Genomic DNA, 19,988 nt, shown 5'->3' with positions numbered 1-19,988 from the left:
CTGGAATTAGATGATAGAAATGGTGGTAAAACTTTGTGAATATACTAAACCACTAAATTGTGCACTTGAAGTGGATGAATACTATGGTATGGGAATTATATCTCAATTGTCAAAAAAAGTTAATGGAAAGCAACTTTATGGAACAGTCCAAGGGGAACCCAGGGGCATGCTGGCTTTGACGACACCTTTGGTCTCCAGGTCACTGCTGGCCAGAGGAGAGAGGGCCCCAGGCTCTGTAGGGTGCTGCTCATCCTCCTCTGCACAGTCCTCACAGGAGCCTCTGCAGGGCCAATCTCAACACACCTCTCACTCCTATTCACCACCAGAATCCTGGTGCAATCCTCTGGCAGGTCTCATGTCCCATCTCTTCTTCATTGTCCTTCACTCACCATCTTTTTTATTCATCTCTTTCCAGAATTTGGCTTTGTTCATTACTTTATCTCACCTGCACCTGAACAGTGCCAAGCTAACCGTAGGTGCTTGATAAATTTCTGGTGGATGAATAAACTTGGAAGAAAAGTTTATACAGAAATTTGTACTGAATATTAATTAAAATAGGAAGGGCTATGCTTTATTTTTAAAAATATTTTTAAAGGTTTCATTTCTTTATTTTTAGAGAGAGGGGAAGAGAGGGAGAGAAACATCAATGTGTGGTTGTCTCTCGTGCACTCCCCATTGGCGACCTGGCCCACAACCCAGACATGTGCCCTGACTGGGAACTGAACTGGCAACTCTTGGATTCACAGGCTGGTGAACTGCTATGTTTTAAAAGGTGTTTTTCTCCAGTAAAACTTCTTCCCCCATTTAAATATGTATTTAATCTTTAGGAAATCTTGCACAAATGGCATTTTATTATAGATAATTTAACTTACAAATCTTTATACACTTTAAGGAAAACATTTAGGCATCATAAACATAAAAATTTCAATAGACAAAATTCAAATGTACAACAATAAACTTATTTTTAGATTATGTGGTTATTGCTGCACTACCTCTATAATTCTTTATCCAGAATCCAAAAATGTAGGCAACCTCTAAAGTGTAGGCAAGCCCTAAAAATGTAGCAGAAGCATTTCCACATACTGGTGTCCCTCATCTACTGGCAGTTTGTGCAGGAAGTACTAGATCCATAGAGCACTCCTCAGAAGAAAGTGGCGAGGACTGGTCACTTGGTTGCCCTTCGGACCTTCTGCAACTCCTCAACGGACTTCCATTGTTGGTTGATTGTTATAAGCTTAAATAAAAAAGCAAAATAAAATGATTCATTAGGATCTGTCCTTTATCCTTACATCCCCTTTGGGGGTTTGTCCACACTCCTCTTTAGAAAAGGCATCACCGTAACATTTGTAACCAAAGGATCACCTCTTCCCATCTCTAAAATGTGGACAAGACAGTAATATAGGCTGGTTTCTATTACCCTATCCCTCCAAAAACCCCTTGCATTCCTGGGTGTTACAGGCTCAGAGAGAAAGGCCTTATATTTCTGCCTCTCTTTCCCTTGACGGGATCTAGAGTTTTAAATTTCCCATGGTTTTACATGACCTGTAAGTTTAAAAAGTGAGTCTGCTCCCCGTGAGTGGGTGTATAATGCTCCTAGTGCAGGATGTGGCAGACAGCTGGCTCTACACAAAATTTCCTCATTCTAATTACTCACAAAAGTACAAAGGATCTAAATTATACAATAAGGGAAAAGGGACAGAGCTATGGATAGTCCTTGACATCCAAAGATGTCACATTCAGAAATTCTCATTTATTCTCACAAGTTTTCTGTTACTCTCTAGGACCTATGAGATGTAGGTAGCTTTAAAAGATCATGAATGTCCTCACCAGGCCAGGCTGTTATTTGAAAGTTTTGTTAAAAAAAGCTTTCCTGACAGACCTAAGTATTGTTCAGTCTAACACACTAAATATTTATTACTTCCAAAATATTTAAAATGCAAGAAGTCTTTGCAATAGTGTCAAAAGAATAAGTGAATATTAGCTACTTTTGCTTGAAGTGAATGCTACTTCTGTTTTTCAGGAACTCCTGTAATGTTTTACAAGACCTTATATTAAATTTATGTAAGTAATGGATAAAATGAGATAATGTTGCTATTATGAAAAAAGTTAATATTTGAGTGTCTACTATTGGCCAGGCATGATGCTAAAGGATTCTATGTATTTTATCTTCTTTAATCTTCTTAACCCTATTATTGTGTCCAAGTTACAGAGTCTGAGAGCCTGAGAGAGGCTGAGTTGGCTAAAATCACATGTGAATAACGGAGCAGGGATTCGAATTACATCTCTACAACTCTATAGCACTCTCGTTGACACTACACTAAACGGCCCCTAGAAGTGAAAGGTATTAAATCTGTTTTGCTGGCAATGATGCTAAGGCTTGTGCTAAATGTAAACCATTTTTTTAAGTTCAGAAATACCTTTTGAGGTTTATTAGGATCCACAGTTTCCCAAGGTTCTGGATTATTTTTTCGATCAATGCTACAAATGAAAGAAAGCTGAGTAAACATGAAAGTAGGTGAATTTAAACCAACTCTGATATTGGGTCTATAAACATGCTGGGGACAGACCCAGACTGCACACTGAAGCATTCATCTGTTAGTTAACTGAAAGTACTGGAAGATTTCTTAAAGGGGCTACACAGATTTGACTCAAACATTAGGGATTAATTCCTCTGCAGCATAGGAGATCTGAATTCCCATTATTGGGCTAGATTGGAGAATATTCTTATAAGCTGAATAGCAATAGGGGTGGAAACCTGGGCTAACAGAAAGCAAAAGCGTCCTTGCCCTGGTTTCTGGGACCAATGGAAGGGCTGGGCTTGAACTCTGCAGGTGGTGAACTGCAGAGCCCTAGGCCCCCTGCCAAAGCTGCCCATTCTAGCCCTGCACTGGGCCAGGCTCCATTTCAAGTTTCTCTCTTCCTCATATCCCACAATATATGGTATTTTACCTTATATCCACAGCTGAGATTAGATTCATTGCAAATAACTGAATCTATAAACTCTACCACATTAGGAAAGATCTTTCTAACAAATCGAAATTTTAAAATTTGAGCCCTGGCTAGTGTGCTCGGTGGATTGAGTGCCAGCCTGCAAACCAAAGGGTCTCTGGTTGGATTCCCAGTCAGGGCACATGCCTGGGTTGTGGGCCAGGTCCTCAGTAGGCAGTGCATGAGAGGCAACCACACATTGCTATCTCTCTCTGTTTTATTCTTCCTCCCCTCCCTTCTCTAAAAATAAATAAAATCTTTAATAAGTAAATAAATAAAATAAAATAAAATACCTGGCTGGTGTGGCTCAGTGGGTTGAGCACTGGCCTACCCATCAAAAGATCACCAGTTCAATTCCTTGTCAGGGTACATGCCAGGATTTTAAACCAGGTCCCCAGTTGGGGATGTGCGAGAGGCATATTTCTCTCACACATAGTTGCTTCTCTCCTCTCTCTCTTTCCCTACCCTCTCTCTAAAAAAATAAATAAAATGTTTTTTAAAAAGTTTAAAATATCATTAAAATCATCATCTAAGGATGATGGTTGGATGATGGATATCCCAAAAGATCATTTAAGAATATTAAATGTCAAAATTTAAGTTAAAAAACAAACAAACAGACAGACAAACTTTGCTTTGCTGCAGGAGAAGGGTAGGCAATGGATGAAAAAATATTTAGAATTAATGAACAAACTAATTTTACAAATATCATAATTTAATAGTCTTCTGTTACTGGGATGCTTTCTAGCCCTGACTCCAACTTCACAATTTGGCATTCTTGTCCTAGGCGGGGTACTAGAACTAGGAAATTGATATCATACATTTTATAAACTGAAGGTCATCATCCTAACATTGCTAATAATGTTTTAATAATAAATGTCTACTTACATCACATCGGACTTCTTAAGGGAATACGCAGCAAAAGACGTTGCTCCACTCGCGGCCACCGTCATGATCACCACCAAAGGAATAAGCTAACGGAGAACGGGTCGAGGGTCAATATTCCGATGTTTCAATGTGAAATATTTGACCTATCACAGAATAGCTATGCACCACCTGTTCGTCTTTAAATATTAAAAACATTTAGTCAAGATTTTCCGTTGCTTTAAATACTTACTTCCTTCTTTTTCATCAGGATTTGAAAAATGTTCATGGCGACCTCAGTGTAGAATGCCAAATCTGGAGCAAAAAAAATCCAAGCTGTTGACCCCAAACTTCAGCCCCTTGAACGCAACCTGGTGGGCGCCGGAAAGGCGGACGAACTCCAGAGGGCAGCCTGGGGCCGGCTCAGCTACGCCTTCGCCTAGGCAGCTCACCTGCGCGGCGGGGCGGGGCGGGGCGACGCGCGTGGACGATGCTAACGACCAAAACCAAAAGAAGCCCCGGCCTCCGCTCCTTATATACTGACCACAACCCCGCCGGAAGGGCTTGGCCAAGGCATTCTGGTCACAGGTCACGGGTTGGGTGGGGGACGTGCGGGACCTGACTTGCTTTCCTCGCGGGGCCCCTGCTCCAGGGCGCCCCCTGCAGGACGCCGTGCCCGAAGACCCGGCGCAGCCTAATGCGCGCGCCAGCGCCCCCTGCCGTTGACCACGGTTCCTACCCGCCGTCCGGCGCGAGCTCAGGCTGGGCGTTGGCGCTCTGGCTGGTTCCCAGTTATCCCAGGCGTCTACGTCTATGGGGGAGTGGAACTGAGAACCAGAGGATCGCTGATGGCCAAGTCCTAGGTGAAAACCAACACATCTAAAAGGGGTCCGGAAAAGAAGCTGCAGAGCGGAGGCCCTCCCAAGGGGAAGCTCCCAGATGTAAGCAGCTAAATTATAATGAATCCAATCACATTAAAAGCTCCAAAATGTGATATAGCGCACATATGGAAATAATGAAAATTAAGTTTTCAAGTTCCTTCCGGAATAATTTTCTTATCCTGATTTTTTTCCCAGTAAAAAAGTCGAGGGTGAAGGAGAACAAAAAATCAGTTGAAACGGTTTCTAGAATAAGGTCCATCCCTGAGAGGATCTGGACTGCTGGCTTCATCTTCAGAACCCTGTTTAATTTGCCCCTAAGCTACCAGCCTCACCTTGCACAGAGCAAGCCGGTGGCTGCAAAACAGAGGAAACAGTGTTAACAATTCCATTAAAACAGGAGCCGTGTGCCAGGCTCTGTGGCAGAATCATCTCGACATTTCTGCAAGCAAAGTATGTTATTAAGGCTCGGAGATGCTCAAGCCACGTAGCCAGTAAGTGGCAGAGTTGTCCTCAGAACCCAAGCCCGTCCTGGCACTCATCACTGTTCTTTGCGCACCCGGCTCCTGGCTACTGCGATTAAGCCAAGCACACAAACTCAAATTTAAAAAGTTATTTAAAACAATTATTTTAAAACTGTTTGAAGTTCAAGGTATGAGTTAAGGTTACAACGGAAACATCTTGATGTTCACTGGAAAGAGCCAGACGCCACTCTCTTTCAACCCCATTTTAATTCTTCCTGAGGCAGGGGTGTCAAATTCATTTTCACCCAGGGTCATATCAGCCTGGCAGTTGCCTTCAACTGGCCAAATGGAATTTTAGGACTGTATAAATGTAACTACTCCTTAACAGTTAAGCGAGAGCTAGGGACTGCTGTGGGGTAGAAACAAGGTGCCAGGCCGGATAAAACAAGGTAGAGGGCCGGGTTTGGCCAATGGCCTTGTGTTTGCCACCTGTGACCTAAGATCAGAACCCACCCCTGCCACACTTAATTAGCTGACTGGCTTCAAGAAACTACCTAACCTTTATGAATCTCAGGTTGTATACCTATAACCTGGAACAAACCTAGTTCAGGAGGAAGTTGAGGGGGGAGTTAAATACCTACATTTGTGTAAGTAAATCACGTGACATTCTGCCTTGCTTATAATGGACACTCAATTAAACAGTAACTGTTATTCACAAAGATATGCTTTATATAAAACAGATTATAAATGTAGCTTCTCACCCACTTATTCTGACAAGAATTCTTACTGTGTAAACCCAGAGCTGTAACTGGAGACATCTGCCTATTGGTCAGATTCATATCAGATACTTAAGAAAATTCAGCTTTAATTCTCCCTAGGGTGTATTGAGTAGAATCAAAGCCTTTTAGTGCTCCTTCTGCAGGATTTCTAAAGCTACTTTTCTCATAAGTTTCTTTAAAAAGCTTCAGTTTGTTAATTAAATTTAAGTTTTTCTAGGAAAGAAAGGTAGATGAAAGACAGGAAGAAATCTTAGAATGTATGATTTTAAATTCAGAGTGCTGCTTTGTTGATGTTATTTCTTTTCACAATGCAGTACAGTTTTTGTAGTAGTCTAGGCATTATTCTGAGAATGGAGGCACAGTAAATTTAAAGGATTAATAAGATACAAGTCTCTTACTTCAAGGTTCTTACAATGTAGTGCCCATAAATTCTAACCCCAGGCATTATCTGGTGCCAATAACAGATGATTAATTCTGACTAAGAAGGTCTGACAAAACTTACCAAAGGTGAGGGTATTTATTTGAACTGACAAACCAACTGTAAAAAGACATTTTGGGGGCAACTATAAATACAGACTAGATATGAAGTATTAAAAGAGTGTTAATCTTGTTAGGTGTGATAATGGTGGTATGGTTATGTAAAAAAATCCGTTTTAAAGAGTGTATATATGAATATGGAAACAGTTAAGGGAGAAATATGATGTACGAGATTTACTTTAAATCACTTTAATAAAAAACAAATAAAGAAAATTTAGCAAAATAGTATTCAATCTAGGGTTAGATATGTGGGATTTTGTTACTCTATTCCACTCTTACATGCATTTGAAAATATTCAGGAAGTGTTTTAAAATTCACATATTGGAGGCATGTAGTTACAGATGTAGTGTGTCCATATTACCTTTAAAATCTGCTTATTTCTATTGCAGCAATGACAGTTACACCCAGAAACCCACATCCCCCCCTTTCAATTAATACCCAGATTATTGAAATTTGTGGAAGATACAAGGTCAGTATATAATATGGTCTTTCCCAGGATGCCTAGCAGGCACAGCTCCCACCTTTCAAACCCTGAAGGAACTGGCCCTGACCAGTATGGCTCAGTTGGTTGAGTGTGGTTCCCCAAAGTTAAAGGTCACTGATTTGATCCCCAGTCAGGGCACACACCTGAGCTGCAGGTTCCATCTCAGGACCAGGAGTGTACGAGAAGCAACTCATCAATGTTTCTATCTCACATGGATGCTTCTCCCTCTTTCTCCCTCCCTTCCCCTATCTCTAAAAATAAATAAAATTTCCAAAAAAAAAAAACCCCGAAAACAAAAAAACCCCAAAGGAACCCACTTTGGACGCTTCACCCTTTGTGGCTGCCCCAAAGCCCATAATCCTGGGAGCTTTCCCTCCCCACCTCAATGGCCAGACACTTCTGGAATCTTCTCTAATTGTTGCAACTCAGGCTTTCCGAAACATGGAGTCATGACTGCTTGATTCCCACACCAGGGATTTAAACTTAGATTTCAATCAGTTCAGCTCACGCTTGATGAGAAAAAATATTTTTATTAAATTTTTTTTGTTGAAATTCTTTCAGCCCACTCTTCAGTGGCTACCTAGTTAGCAGGTTTAGCAAACACTGGATCTGCTAAATGTTGGCATGTCCGAGGTACTACTTCATTGTTTAAGGCTATTAATGTAGCCCAAAAAGGGGTTTGCACTGCATGTACAGGGAAAGCTATTTGTTCTTCCCAGGTGCTTAGAAAATGAAGTGCTTTAATTTTCCCACCAACTAAGAACAGCTTTTGGAAGTTGCCCAGGGCCATCGTCAAATCACATGAAAACTGAGTCAAAGCCAACAGAGAGGTGGTTTCCAAAGGTGAATTGAGGTGGGGGAGGATGAGGAGGGTAAAGGGGGTCAAATATATGGTGACAGAAGTAGACTAGGCTGTGGGCAGTGAGCACACAAAAGGACATGCAGACATTGAGTTGTAAGGTCGCACACCTGAAATTTGTTATCAACCAATGTCACCCCAGTAAACTTAATTTAAAAAATAAATGGAAAAAAAACCGAGTCAAAGAAATCCTTGATCTCACTTCCTCATGTACTGAGTATTCCAGTGAGAGAAAACACATGGCTTTGCCCTCAGGGGGCTTCCAAAGCTCTGATAAGAAGTTATAGTTACAATTTTAACAGACGTTTTCAAATAAAAATTCAGCTTCTAACCAAAGTGTGGATACTAAATTTCCAGCCTGATATGACCAACTTTTTCACAGAAAAAACAAGAGGCCTACAGCTAGAGTCTGAGTTAAGGGGTTCAGGCCAGGGTGCCCCAGGCCTAGGGCTGGCGAAGCTTAATGGCTGCCTTGTCCTGTGAGATCAATTGATAGAGGACATGAATGAAAGCTGTCAGAGCCCGAAGAGTTTTCCTAGGCATTTTCCCCACTACTCAAAACCGAGGGGTCAGTTTGTTAGAATAATTCAGATGAATTACGATGTTGTATCTATAATTATTCCCCAAAAGGTGAGGTTTTGCTAATGTGTCCTGACTCCAGTCAGAAACAGACAACTTTCCGACAACTTAACATTTATGACTTTGTGTATTTCATGCACTACGCTCTGATCATACCCTCAGCTCCTTCTGGTTGTATGTAATTCACTGCGTGATTTGTCTGAGGCCTGTGCTCCCAGCTTGCTTGTTGGTTGGTCCTATGTCTGTCTCATTCACTTAACTCCAACAACTGCTATGGCACCTTGTGAGCACTAGATGAGAAAAGCAAGTTACATAGTACCATGTCTGATCTATACCTGTGTAAGGGACTGGAAGGTTAAATACTCAAGTGCTTTCTTTGTGATTGATTATCTGTATTTTCTAGCACTCTAATTACTTTTGTAATAAAGGAAAATTAAAATGTACATGTGTTCTATATCCTTAAATATACTTACAGTTACAAAAAGAAAAATAGTAGCTATACAGTGGAGAAACTGGGTAATCCACAAACAAGTGATCAAAATTAACATGACCGATAAATAACACAGACATCCATGCCTCTAGCTGAGCTCTCCGAGGACAGGACAGCACTTACGTTCGGCTCTGCTGGTGACTTGTAACCAGAATCTACCACCATGTGATATCAGACCAACACAAATCAAGAACCACTGTTCTGTGACATCATTAGTCTGTACTCTTCAAAAATGTCAAGGTCAAAGGACTGAGGAACTGTTTCAGATTTTAAGAGGCTGAAGAGGAAAAAAGAACAACTAAATGGATATATGATCCTAGACTGGATTCTGAAACGGGCAACCAATGACTACTGGCACGATGGATGGAAAACCACGAGATGATAGATTAATATGTTGTATTCGTGTTTAATTTTTTTAATTTAAATTTGAATTTGATGCACTGTGGTCACATAATAACCTTATTTGTAAGAAATATACGCTGGCCCTGGCTAGTGTGGCTGTTGGATGGAGCATCGTCCTGTAACAGAAAGATTGTGAGTCTGATTCCCAGTCAGGGCACATACGTAGTCTAATTCATTTTCTTCCTTATCCACTCCTCCCTTGAACAGTTCCCATTTTTCTCCCTCCCGAATTCTTTGTCTTGGCACCACCACCTGCCCAGCTAATTCAGGTGAGAGGCCTCGGAGCCATTTGGATTTCACCAGCCACATCCAATTACCCCTGAGATCTCCTCATCAGTCGCTCTCAAATGCATCCTTTCCTACACCAGATCCTTGAGGCCAGCACGATGCCCACCACATAGTGAATGCTCAATAATTGTACAGATTCTGTAATATTTAAATCTCATAAGAATGTTAATCATATTTCAAATTTTTAAAGTTCCCAGCCCACATGCAAGAGAATCTTATCCAGATGAAATTCTCAGTATATCTATTCTTAAACACAAGCATAACTCAGAGATATGGCAGGTTCACTTCCAAACCACTGCAATAAAGTATCACAATAAAACGAGCTGTAATCTTTTTGCTGGTGGGGGGTCTTGCCTTCAATTTGTGAAAAATGAAACATCTGTGAAGCGCAGTAAAGCAAGGAGGAATAAAATGAAGTATGTCTGTAGTTCAGCATATGGCAAAATGCAAAAAAATGGTGAATATGGGTTAGAATATATCAGAGTTCTTTATACTATTCTTGCAGCTTTTCTGTATGAAAATATTTCAAAATAAAGTTAAAAATGCAATCAACCCAAACCAAACCAAACCACCCCCCCACTGCATAATCAACACATGTACATTACCTTCTTCCTAAAGTATGATATTTTAACATACCTTTTAGAAATAAGATAAATCTTAGCTTATCAGGCACAAGTTTGTTTTATTTACAAGAAATAACATGTACAAACTGTAAAACTGAAGTTGCAAACTGTAGTTCAAGTTCATATTTCAATTAATCCTTCAGCAGGTATATGCTTTTTAAATATCCTCTAAATTAGAAAATTCTTGTGTCTGAAATAAGTTTTTATATGAAGTCAAATCCTTGTGACTTAAGGACGGCTTTACAGTCTGAAGAGATTTTAGAAAGTGCTCTTGTTTCACAGCGGTTGCTTCTAGTCCATTTTCTTGCAGAGCCAGCAAGGCAGCCTAAGAGAGACAAAAAGAAATAGTCTGCTTCATTTTTGTTTTATAACATATAAAGTCTGAATGCAAACAGCTCAGTCCCAATGCATACAACCAAATTCATAACAGTCAGTATTCATAACAACCAAAACATTAAGCTAAAAAGTTAGCAATTAAAAGTCCTCACAGCAGAGCTTTTCTTCTACATTAATCTCTGGCCTTAAACAGGAAAAAAGGAAAAAGTTGCAGAATAATACATACATTATGAGCCCACATACATATTTGAAGATCAGAGACTACCTTCCTGACCCGAGACTAGGAGTTTCCAAACAGGGACACAGCACTGATCACAAAGGAACAGATCACACACACACTTAATGACCCAGCAATTCTCTTTGTCGATATACATACATGATATATACATACATGATATATATACATACATGAAACAGACACACATACACATGTATACCAATAGACATGTACAAGATTGTTCATAGCAGCACAGTTCGTAATAGTAAAACAGTAGGTAACCCAAATGTTCAGGAGTGGTTTCCTTTGGGATAGAGAGTGGGAAGGCCCAAGGGAGGCTTCTGGGGTGTTCATAATACTCTTTTTTTAAAAAAGGTTTTATTTCTTTTTAGAGAGGGGAAGGGAGATAGAAAGAGAGAGAGAGAAACATCAATGTGTGGTTTGGTCTCACTCAGTCCCCCCACTGGGGTCATGGCCTGCAACCCAGGCATGTGCCCCGACTGGGAATCGAACTTGTGATGCTTTGGTTCACAGCCCGCACTCAATCCACTGAGCTACGCCAGATAGGGGCCATAATACTCTTTTGTTAAGCTAAGTGGTAGATATACAAATGTGTTCACTTTATGTTGATTCAATAAACTGTACCCTTATGATCTATGCATTTTTCTGAATGTTATAGAAGTTTATGGAAAGAATATACGCACCCCTATGTCCATTGCAGCATTATTTACAATAGTCAAAATATAAAAGCAACCCAAGTGACCCTCAATAGACAAATGGATAAAAAAGCTGTGGTGCACATATACAATGGAATATTACTTGACCATAAAAAAGAATGGGATCTTATCATTTGCAACAGTATGACTCACAGGTATAGAGAATACACTGATGGCTGACAGAGGGAGCGGGATTGAGGGATTGGGTGAAAAAGGTGAAGGAATTAAGTACAAATTGGTAGTTACAAAATAGTTACAGGTGTGTAAAGTACAGTATAAGAAATGTAGTCAGTAACTATGTATGGTGCCAGGTGTGTCCTGAGACTACCGGGAGACTACCAGGGAAAGTATGGCTGTCTAACCACTATGCTATATACCTGAAACTAATAAAAAGTAATATTGAATGTAAACTGTGAATGAAAAATAAAATTAAAGAAATAATAATAAAATTTATTTAAACTGAGAAAAAAAGTTTATGGAAAGGGAAAAACATGAACAATGGCTTCTTTTGTCCTCAAAATAAAGTCTAAATGCCTTAAAATGGCTTAGAAGGACCTGAGTGATCCAGCCACTGCCCACTTCAATAATGTCATGTCATTTCTTGTCTCTAATCGTGTGCATATTTTATTCCCTCTTCCTCAAACACTCCCATTCCCTCCCTTAGTAACTCCCTCATCATCCTCCCAGTTCCAGTTCACACACCCTCTCTCACAAAGCCTTTTATGACACCCAAGTCTGGTGTTCTTCCTAGGTGCTTCCACAGCACCCTAAACCTCTCCAACTCACTGCATATTTTCAGTTGCCGACTCAGTGTTAAGATTTGCCTCTCCGCACACTCCCCCACCAACCTAGAAGCTCTGCCGCTGTCTGTTTCGCCTTGCTGGGTGCCTGCCAGACAGACGTCTGTCAGTAAACACTGCTGACTGAATGAAGAGCTGAATAAAGGAAGAAATGCTTTGAACCAACATTTCTCCACTAACGAACTTACTTCTTTGCAGAGGTTTCCAAGATCAGCCCCAGAGAAAAAGCGGGTTTCTGCAGCTAGGCTTTCTAAGGAAACATCAGGCCCCACTGGCATCTTTTCTGCATAGACTTTCAAAATGGAAAGCCTGCCCTGGAACAAAATATGACATGTTTATAACCTTATAACATTTCTGTTTGACACATGCTATATTAAAACATTTCAGGTTAGAGTTTCCTATTATATTACATAGAAAGGGTATGTATTTAAGAACCAAACAGTAAAAAAGAATCACTTCTGAAGAGGTAAAAAAGATGAACTCATCAACGGCTCATATTACAATGGTAAAAATGACATCATGTGTGGATGATACTGGCCATCAGTATCCATCTTGGCTGCAAATGCTTATCGAAACACGAGAAAAACATACACAGAGACAACCAGGTCCTGTGGGGGAATAGGGACAGAAGGGCCACTCTCTAGTGGGGAGCGCCCCGTATCCATTCCCAAGCAGATTTTTATTGAGAAAACAGACTTAGTTTGTGGATTCACAGTCTGGCAGAAAAGATCAAAAGATGTAGGTGACTTACAAAGGTGCAGACAGAACTCCTGCTGTGATTCTGGGCAAAGTTTGGGGTTTTAACATATGAAAGGACTACACACTACACGTTCCAAAGGTTTCCTGTCTGTGCCTGAAAATTCCAAGTTAATAACATCCTCCAGCAGAGATCTCACAGGATCTTGCATATTCTATGTCCCAGGCCTGATTACCCCGGGGGTCCGCCATTTCTGGTCTGAGCTGCACCACCCCTGCTATTTCTGCAGGCCTGAAAAGAGCAGAAGACAGAGGCAGCCAGGAGACTTGGATTTCTCACATCTAAGAACAAAGACTCAGGCTTTGACAAAGCCAAGGGGGCAGGGGTTGATGTCCATCGCCCCTTCATTTCCACAGCCCTGAATCTCTTCCCTTAGGGCATTCCCACATGATGGCGTCTGTCTTAGATTCATTCTCTTTCTTAGAGAATTGTTACCTATCATTGACTGCCGACCTTGCAAAAGGGAAGCCAGGCATTAGAACAGGCAGTGTTCATGCTAGGGAAATAAGTTTTGTCTCCTTAGTGGCTTCTGGTCCGGAGGTCTTTCACTCAGCCTAAGTCACAGGGGGTTACAGCTTCCTGAGACCAGGTAGGGCAGTCCCCAACAATCATGATAAAATTTTAGTTTTTTTTTAAGATTTTATTTATTTTATTTTTAGAGAGGAAAGGGAGGGAGAGAGAGAGAGAGAGAGGGAGAGAAACATCAATGTGCAGTTGCTGGGGGTTATGGCCTGCAACCCAGGAATGTACCCTGGCTGGGAATCGATCCTGGGACACTTTGGTTCCCAGCCCGCGCTCAATCCACTGAGCTACGCCAGCCAGGGCAAATTTTAGTATTTTTACAGTTAATATTTAAAATAGCCAATCATAGATACATCTCTTTAAGAGACATGATGAATCTCTTTTCTGGGTATAAACAGTGCCATCAGACAGGTTTAAAAGTAAATACATGAACTAGCATACACAGCTAAAAAATATAATAGACATTTAAAAAATTTTTTGCATCTTTTCAAAACTTGAGAGAAGCCCAAGGAAAGAAAAAGCCCATTCTCCATGTCTTTCACCCTCCCTGCCAGTGGCTCTGGACGGTAAGGGCAAAGAACTCACTGATTCTTTGGCTGTGGATACACTGTATAATCTCTGACATTTCAGATTTCTCCACTGTAAAATAAGGATGCTCCATATAAGCTCCAAAACCCTTTTAACACTTTAGGACTCCTCCATTCTGGTTGCAAAATAATGGTGAGTAGACTCAACAAACTGAGTAAGTTCACTGAAATTACTACCTTACTTTTTGGCTTATGTTTCTCTGAAAGCAGGGCCAGAGTACTCAGAAAAAGCAGATGGAAAAGATCATTTATGAAGGGCCACCAGGCAAGGAAGAATGCAGAACCCAGTCTGGGATTCGATCTGCCAGGCCCCCAAGAGTTCAGACATTCGCAGAAAGTAAATGTGTGCCGCGATTACCTCTGCATCTGGAGGTGGAACACAAATAATCTTGTCTAGCCTTCCGGGCCGTAACAGGGCATCGTCTAACACATCCGGTCTATTTGTTGCCGCAACAATCATGACATTTCGATTAAAAACTTCCTGAAACTCTGAGGGAAAACACCCAATACAAGATAATGTCAATAAATCATTAATTGTATTTTTTTAAATTACAAATCAGTAAGTCCATTTGTTTTTAAATAGGGATATCTTTTTCCTGGTACTAGAATGCTTATACCTCCTATCCAGACTACCTTCTCGATTTCAAGGTACTGTGCTAGCGAATTATTCATCGAAGAGCCACTTGCACACATGATGAGGGGAGCAGCAATCGTGAGCGAACATCTCTCCAAGAAAAGTCTTACCTCAGACCAGACAACATCCACCTGGTGTCTGAGGGCACCTGAGCCTCAGTGAATGTTTACAACCTAAATGGATGACTTGAAGAGACAGAAGCATATGACAAACACATGGAGATGTATGCCTATGAAAAGTCTTGGCTCGTCTGCTTAAAGAGAGAGATTCACTTTACTTTTTATTTCTCTTTTCAGAGGCAGAAATATGACAATTAATGTCAGTTGTAGGTATATAAATCCTGGATACAGGTAAGCAGCCAGGGCAAGGCCTTACATACGAAGATGCAAAATTGTCTGTGGAACTGAATAATCAAAATATCAATAGTTCTCTGGCAATGTGATCTCTCAAAGCAGTGAGTTCCCTCTCTCTGCAAGTATTTTAGCTGAGGCTGGATAAACACCTGTAAGACACTATTGAGTAATCCCTGCATTTTGAGATTTGATTAGAAAACTTCATGGGTTCCTTCGAATTCTAGTGGCACATGTGCCTAACAGCTGTAAGACTTTCCTTCCAGGGAACAATTTTAAAATTTTAAACAATTTTAAAAATGGGAAACAAGTAGTTTCCCAGGAAACAGGAAAAGAATAAAAGAAAAATTATCTGTCAGGGACTATTTAAGATACCCTTCTGGAAAAGACTCAGAAGGGAAGAGAGGACTTCCAAAGGTCATTTTAACTTCATTATAACTAAGCCAGTTACATTTTAAAAAATGAGGTTTATTCTTAAGGATACCCTTTCCTCAAGGAAACTGGAATTTTCAATTCTAAAATTATTGAAAATAATAATGTTTTATTTTACCACAAAAAATTTACAAAGGGATGAACACTGGTTTTTCAGGATGTAGAAATAACAAGAAACTCTCTTTCCCATTAACAATATGTAAAGTTCTTCACCTTAGAATAAATAAAATTCACATTCATGTATAGCTAAGATAAGTTATTATAAAATGTACCTCATTTTTTCCAGCTAAATCACAATTTTACCAGCTTTGGAAAGAACCTAAACAGAGTTAAACTGAAATTATATAATTCTTTCTATTAGATGAACCCGGCTCAGGGAAAGCTGGTGTAGATGCATTCTGTTTAATGTTGGCCTGGATTTTTGGTGTAATCTGGCTAATAAATACCTCTTCATTTTTTTCAGCTCCTTGTATTTACCCTGTTGATCTGATTTACTTCCTCTTCTCTCTATGGTTTTCAGTCCAACACCATCTAATTCATTCAGGAGAACAGAAAGAACACGCTCTTGAACATCACATCCTGTGCTGCTGACCGATCGAGCGCCCACGATTGAATCAATTTCATCCAAAAACACAATTGCTGGAGTATTTGCTCTTGCTTGTCGAAACACCTTTTGTTAGGGAAATAAAAATATTTAAAAGTTATACATCATGCCTTACTCATGTGAGTATATGTTTTCAACATTACTCTTTTACAGTGTGAAGAGAAAAATTCTAAATCTCTAAGGATTGGGGAACAAAGAAATAAAACTAGGAACAATGGAGTATTACACAAGGGTTAAAAACCATATTTTCAAAGAATTTTTAATATTAAGGAATTTTTAAAGTTACGTTAAAAAAATCACAATAAAGACACATATATATCCCCTGCCCAAGGAAACAGAAAGACAAAAGAAATTCACCAAAATGTTAATGTAGGTAGAAAGGTTAAAAATGGCTTATTTATATTTTCTACATTTTCTAATAAATATGTAAAACTTTTTTTTCAAATTAACAGCTTTTATTTATTTTTTTTATTATCGTTCGAGTACAGTTGTCTCCACTTTACCCCCCCAGCTGTCCCTCACCCAACCAACCCCCACCTCATACCCACCTTGGGTTTGTCTTGGGTCCTTTGTACATGTTCCTTGACAGCCCTTCCCCTTCTTCCCCCCATTATTCCACTCCCACCTCCCCTCTGTATAACTTTTCTGACAAGAGAAAAGCCAGTTACATTTTAAAAAACAAGGTTTATCCTTAATGTATAAAATGAAAAATTCTAAAGTGCACTTAACTGCATGGGGGAAAATAAACAAACCAACCTGAGACAAGAGTTTTTCTGAGTCTCCAACAAAAGGTGAAAAGAGATCAGCTCCGCTCACAGAAACCAAAGAGCAACGGCAGCTGGTGGCCAGGGCCCGCACCAGGGTGGTTTTAGCACATCCAGGGGGGCCACAGAGGAGAACGCCCTTTGGTGGTGGCAGGCCCATCCTAGCAAATTCGTGTGGGAATTTCAGAGGCCATTCGATGTTCTGTAGTACACAAAAAGAGATGGTCGTTTTAGTAAAACAATAAAACATCAAATAATTCAGTAAATTCATTTGCTCACTCAACAATTCTCAGGTACCCATTTTGAGCTGGAAATGTAATCTATTCTCCAGAGCAGCCAGTGATCTTGTAACCTAAGTCAGGTCACATTACTTCCTTCCTAAAATCCTTCCATGACTTGCCATCAGAATTAGAATTAACCCCAAATCCAAACTCCTCACTCACACTGCTTACAAGGCCTTCCATAACCTATTGCCCAAACACCCCAGACCGTTCCTATCTCTGGTCCTTTAGCTGCTGTTCTCTCTCTGCCTGAACACTCCCTCAAGATCTTTGTGCGGCTACCCCTCATCATTCAGGCCTCAGTTCAAATGTCATTTCCTCCAAGACATCCTCCCTAACCTAATTAAAGCCGACCCTCCTTCTCCTAGTTACTCTATGCTACTGCCCAGCTTTTACTTTTGGAGCACTCATTCGTGCACTACCTGAAATGATTATTTTTTCCATGCTGGGTTTGTTCAATTCTCCTTCTGCTAGAACATAAGTCGACTTTACCTCTAAATCCCCAGCACCTAGAATGACACCTTCACAAAGCAGCCACTCGATGTTAACTAGATAGTTAAACAAATCTTCACTACCTCTTAGGTAGATACTTTTATCATTATCATTTTACAGATGCTGACACTCAGGCTTAGAAAAGTTAAGTAACTGCCCAGGGCTTACTGCTAGTGAGGTGGCAGAACTGAGACTGACTGCAGGCAGTGTAGATCAAGAGCAGAAGCTTTTAACTTCTGTTATATTGCTTCTCTACAAAAAAGGGATAAGACAAGACCTCTGTACCTAGGCAATTCATATTTTAGTTGAGAGACAGGCTTGTACACTAACAACCAGGTGAGAGAAGGGACATTCCATGGAGAAGAAACACTACGTACAGAGAGACACCCAATGCACCCGCCAACAGTAAGCAGGAACAGAAGGAGGGTGGGGGAACCAAAAAGCAACGGAGTTGAAATGGAAGGAGGAGTCACGTCACAACAGGCCTTAAGAGTTTTAGGCAACATTGAGGAAGCAATACACACAATGGACTAGAAGGAAATGAAACTAGAGGCAGGGAGACCAGTTAAAATTCTGTTGTAATGACTTAGACTACAAAATAATAAGGCCGGATGTGTCAGGGGCAGTGGAGGTGTACAAGGGATGGATTTAAACATAAAATGTAATTGTGTTTTACGCAGGGACTAAGTTCTAAATCCAGAGGGGAAGTTACGTGCATACACGCTATGACCCTACACGTTTAGAAGACAGGTTTCTGACTCTTGGGGGTGGGGTGGCTGGCTGTATGCACTGAGGCAGGGAATCCAGGTGAGGAGGTGGAGTTGATTAGCTGAACTTGGAACAAGCTGAGTTTGAGATCCCAGGAAGTTATCCAGTAGGTCAGCAGCTAGGTAGTTCTGATAATCAAAAGAAGTACCTATGCAGAATACAAAGATTCTGAGTTAAGTTTTCAGAGGACAATTGAAGTCTTGGACATCAAAATCATGGACTCATTCACAGAATGCAAAAAGAAGACTCCCAGGAGCTTGGAACACTAACATGTAAGGTATGGGAGAGGAGTGTTCAGAAAGGCAGGAAAGCTTAACATCTCAAAGCTTAAGAGTTTCCAACAGGAAGGTGTGGCTAATCTCTCATATTTTGTGAAGATTAAATGAAACAATGCATGCAGAAAATCAGGGCATATCATAAATGCTTAACTATGGACACAGCAATGCCAGGGGGTTCACTGTAGCTGTAGCTCCCAGTGAAGATGAATAATTATAATAGATACTTACTGATCAGTCTTTTGTGTGTGTGGTTAGAGAAACCTAGATCCTTATGACAGGATCACAGGAAGGTAAGTTGACAAATCAATTTCTAAGACTGCAATGCAGGCAAGCGCAGCTGAGAGCTGCGTCCCTCAACATCCACTGTAGGAACCAGCACAAGTAGCCGTCCAGGCCATGCTCACTGTTTATTATAATGTTGTGCTTTTACCAGTCCCAGGCCAAAGTAAGGCCCACCACCTATGTATTAGTACAGCCTGTGAACTAAGAATCATTTTTATATTTTTAAATGCTTGGGAAAAAAATATTTCATGATGTGAAAATTACATGGCTTCAGGGTCCATAAAGAAAGTTTCAACGGAACACAGGCACCCATTACAACGTTCTGTCTGTGGCTGTTTTCGTGCTATCACGGCAGCTGAGTGGTTGCACTTGAGACTATATGGCCCACAAAGCCTGAAATATTTACTGTCTGGCCCTTTACAGATAAAGGCTGCTGACCCCTGCTCTAGATTATGAACTCTTCAAAGCATAAAACAAACAAAAAGAGAATAAGGTAGGAAAGTGTGAAAACTACTATTTGATGCCTACAGAAGTCCAATTAAATAAAGACTGAGAAGTGATCACCGGATTTAAACGTTGGGATCAAATCAGTGATGGCAGGAAGAGAGGTGTCAGCACTGCCTGCTTACACCATAAACACACTAATTACACTTAAACTGCAATATTCTGCTGGCTTAAGCGGCCTCTGTCTCACCTGTTTTAACTTCAGTTTCACATCTTCAAGGCCACCAATCTGCTCCCAGCCAACAGGTTTGATGTCCATCAGCCCAATGACACTTCGAAATGACGAAGGCTGAATCTTTTTAAAAGCTTCAAGGAAGTCTGTTTCATCAATCGTTGGATTGTCCTGGTTCTGAAGAAATACACCCAAAACAAAATCAAACCAAAAATGAGGTGAGACTTTTTTGCATAATTACTTTTTCTATCCTCTTTAAA

The 19,988-nt window shown here is 40.5% G+C and overlaps 2 protein-coding genes across 5 annotated transcripts in view; both read right to left on the bottom strand.

Annotated features, from left to right (window-relative positions):
* Window positions 1-831: 831 nt before the first annotated feature.
* C1H15orf48 (chromosome 1 C15orf48 homolog) lies at window positions 832-4,397 on the bottom strand. Its single transcript, XM_036032965.1, has 5 exons — window positions 4,302-4,397; window positions 4,103-4,164; window positions 3,874-3,959; window positions 2,418-2,478; window positions 832-1,234 (listed from the first exon to the last, which is right to left on the bottom strand). The coding sequence occupies exons 2-5, from the start codon at window positions 4,136-4,138 to the stop codon at window positions 1,166-1,168; spliced, it is 252 nt and encodes an 83-aa protein (XP_035888858.1). The 5' UTR covers window positions 4,139-4,164; window positions 4,302-4,397; the 3' UTR covers window positions 832-1,165.
* Window positions 4,398-9,342: 4,945 nt separating this feature from the next.
* The window catches only part of SPATA5L1 (spermatogenesis associated 5 like 1), a 17,646-nt gene continuing 7,000 nt past the window's right edge, over window positions 9,343-19,988 (bottom strand). The window contains exons 3-8 of one of the 4 annotated variants that reach the window (XM_028507956.2): window positions 19,747-19,905; window positions 16,944-17,153; window positions 16,020-16,253; window positions 14,526-14,654; window positions 12,490-12,615; window positions 9,343-10,557 (exon numbers count right to left, since the gene is read on the bottom strand). In XM_028507956.2, coding sequence (XP_028363757.1) covers window positions 10,390-10,557; window positions 12,490-12,615; window positions 14,526-14,654; window positions 16,020-16,253; window positions 16,944-17,153; window positions 19,747-19,905 — 1,026 coding nt within the window. In that variant the 3' untranslated portion in view covers window positions 9,343-10,389. Of the gene's footprint in view, window positions 10,558-12,489; window positions 12,616-14,525; window positions 14,661-16,019; window positions 16,254-16,943; window positions 17,154-19,746; window positions 19,906-19,988 lie in introns of those variants that run through there. The other 3 variants (XM_028507957.2, XR_004904754.1, XR_004904755.1) reach the window with 3 other exon arrangements.

Source organism: Phyllostomus discolor, chromosome 1 (assembly GCF_004126475.2).
Source record: "Phyllostomus discolor isolate MPI-MPIP mPhyDis1 chromosome 1, mPhyDis1.pri.v3, whole genome shotgun sequence".
NCBI lineage: Eukaryota > Metazoa > Chordata > Mammalia > Chiroptera > Phyllostomidae > Phyllostomus > Phyllostomus discolor.
This window is presented reverse-complemented; position numbering and strand designations above follow the sequence as displayed.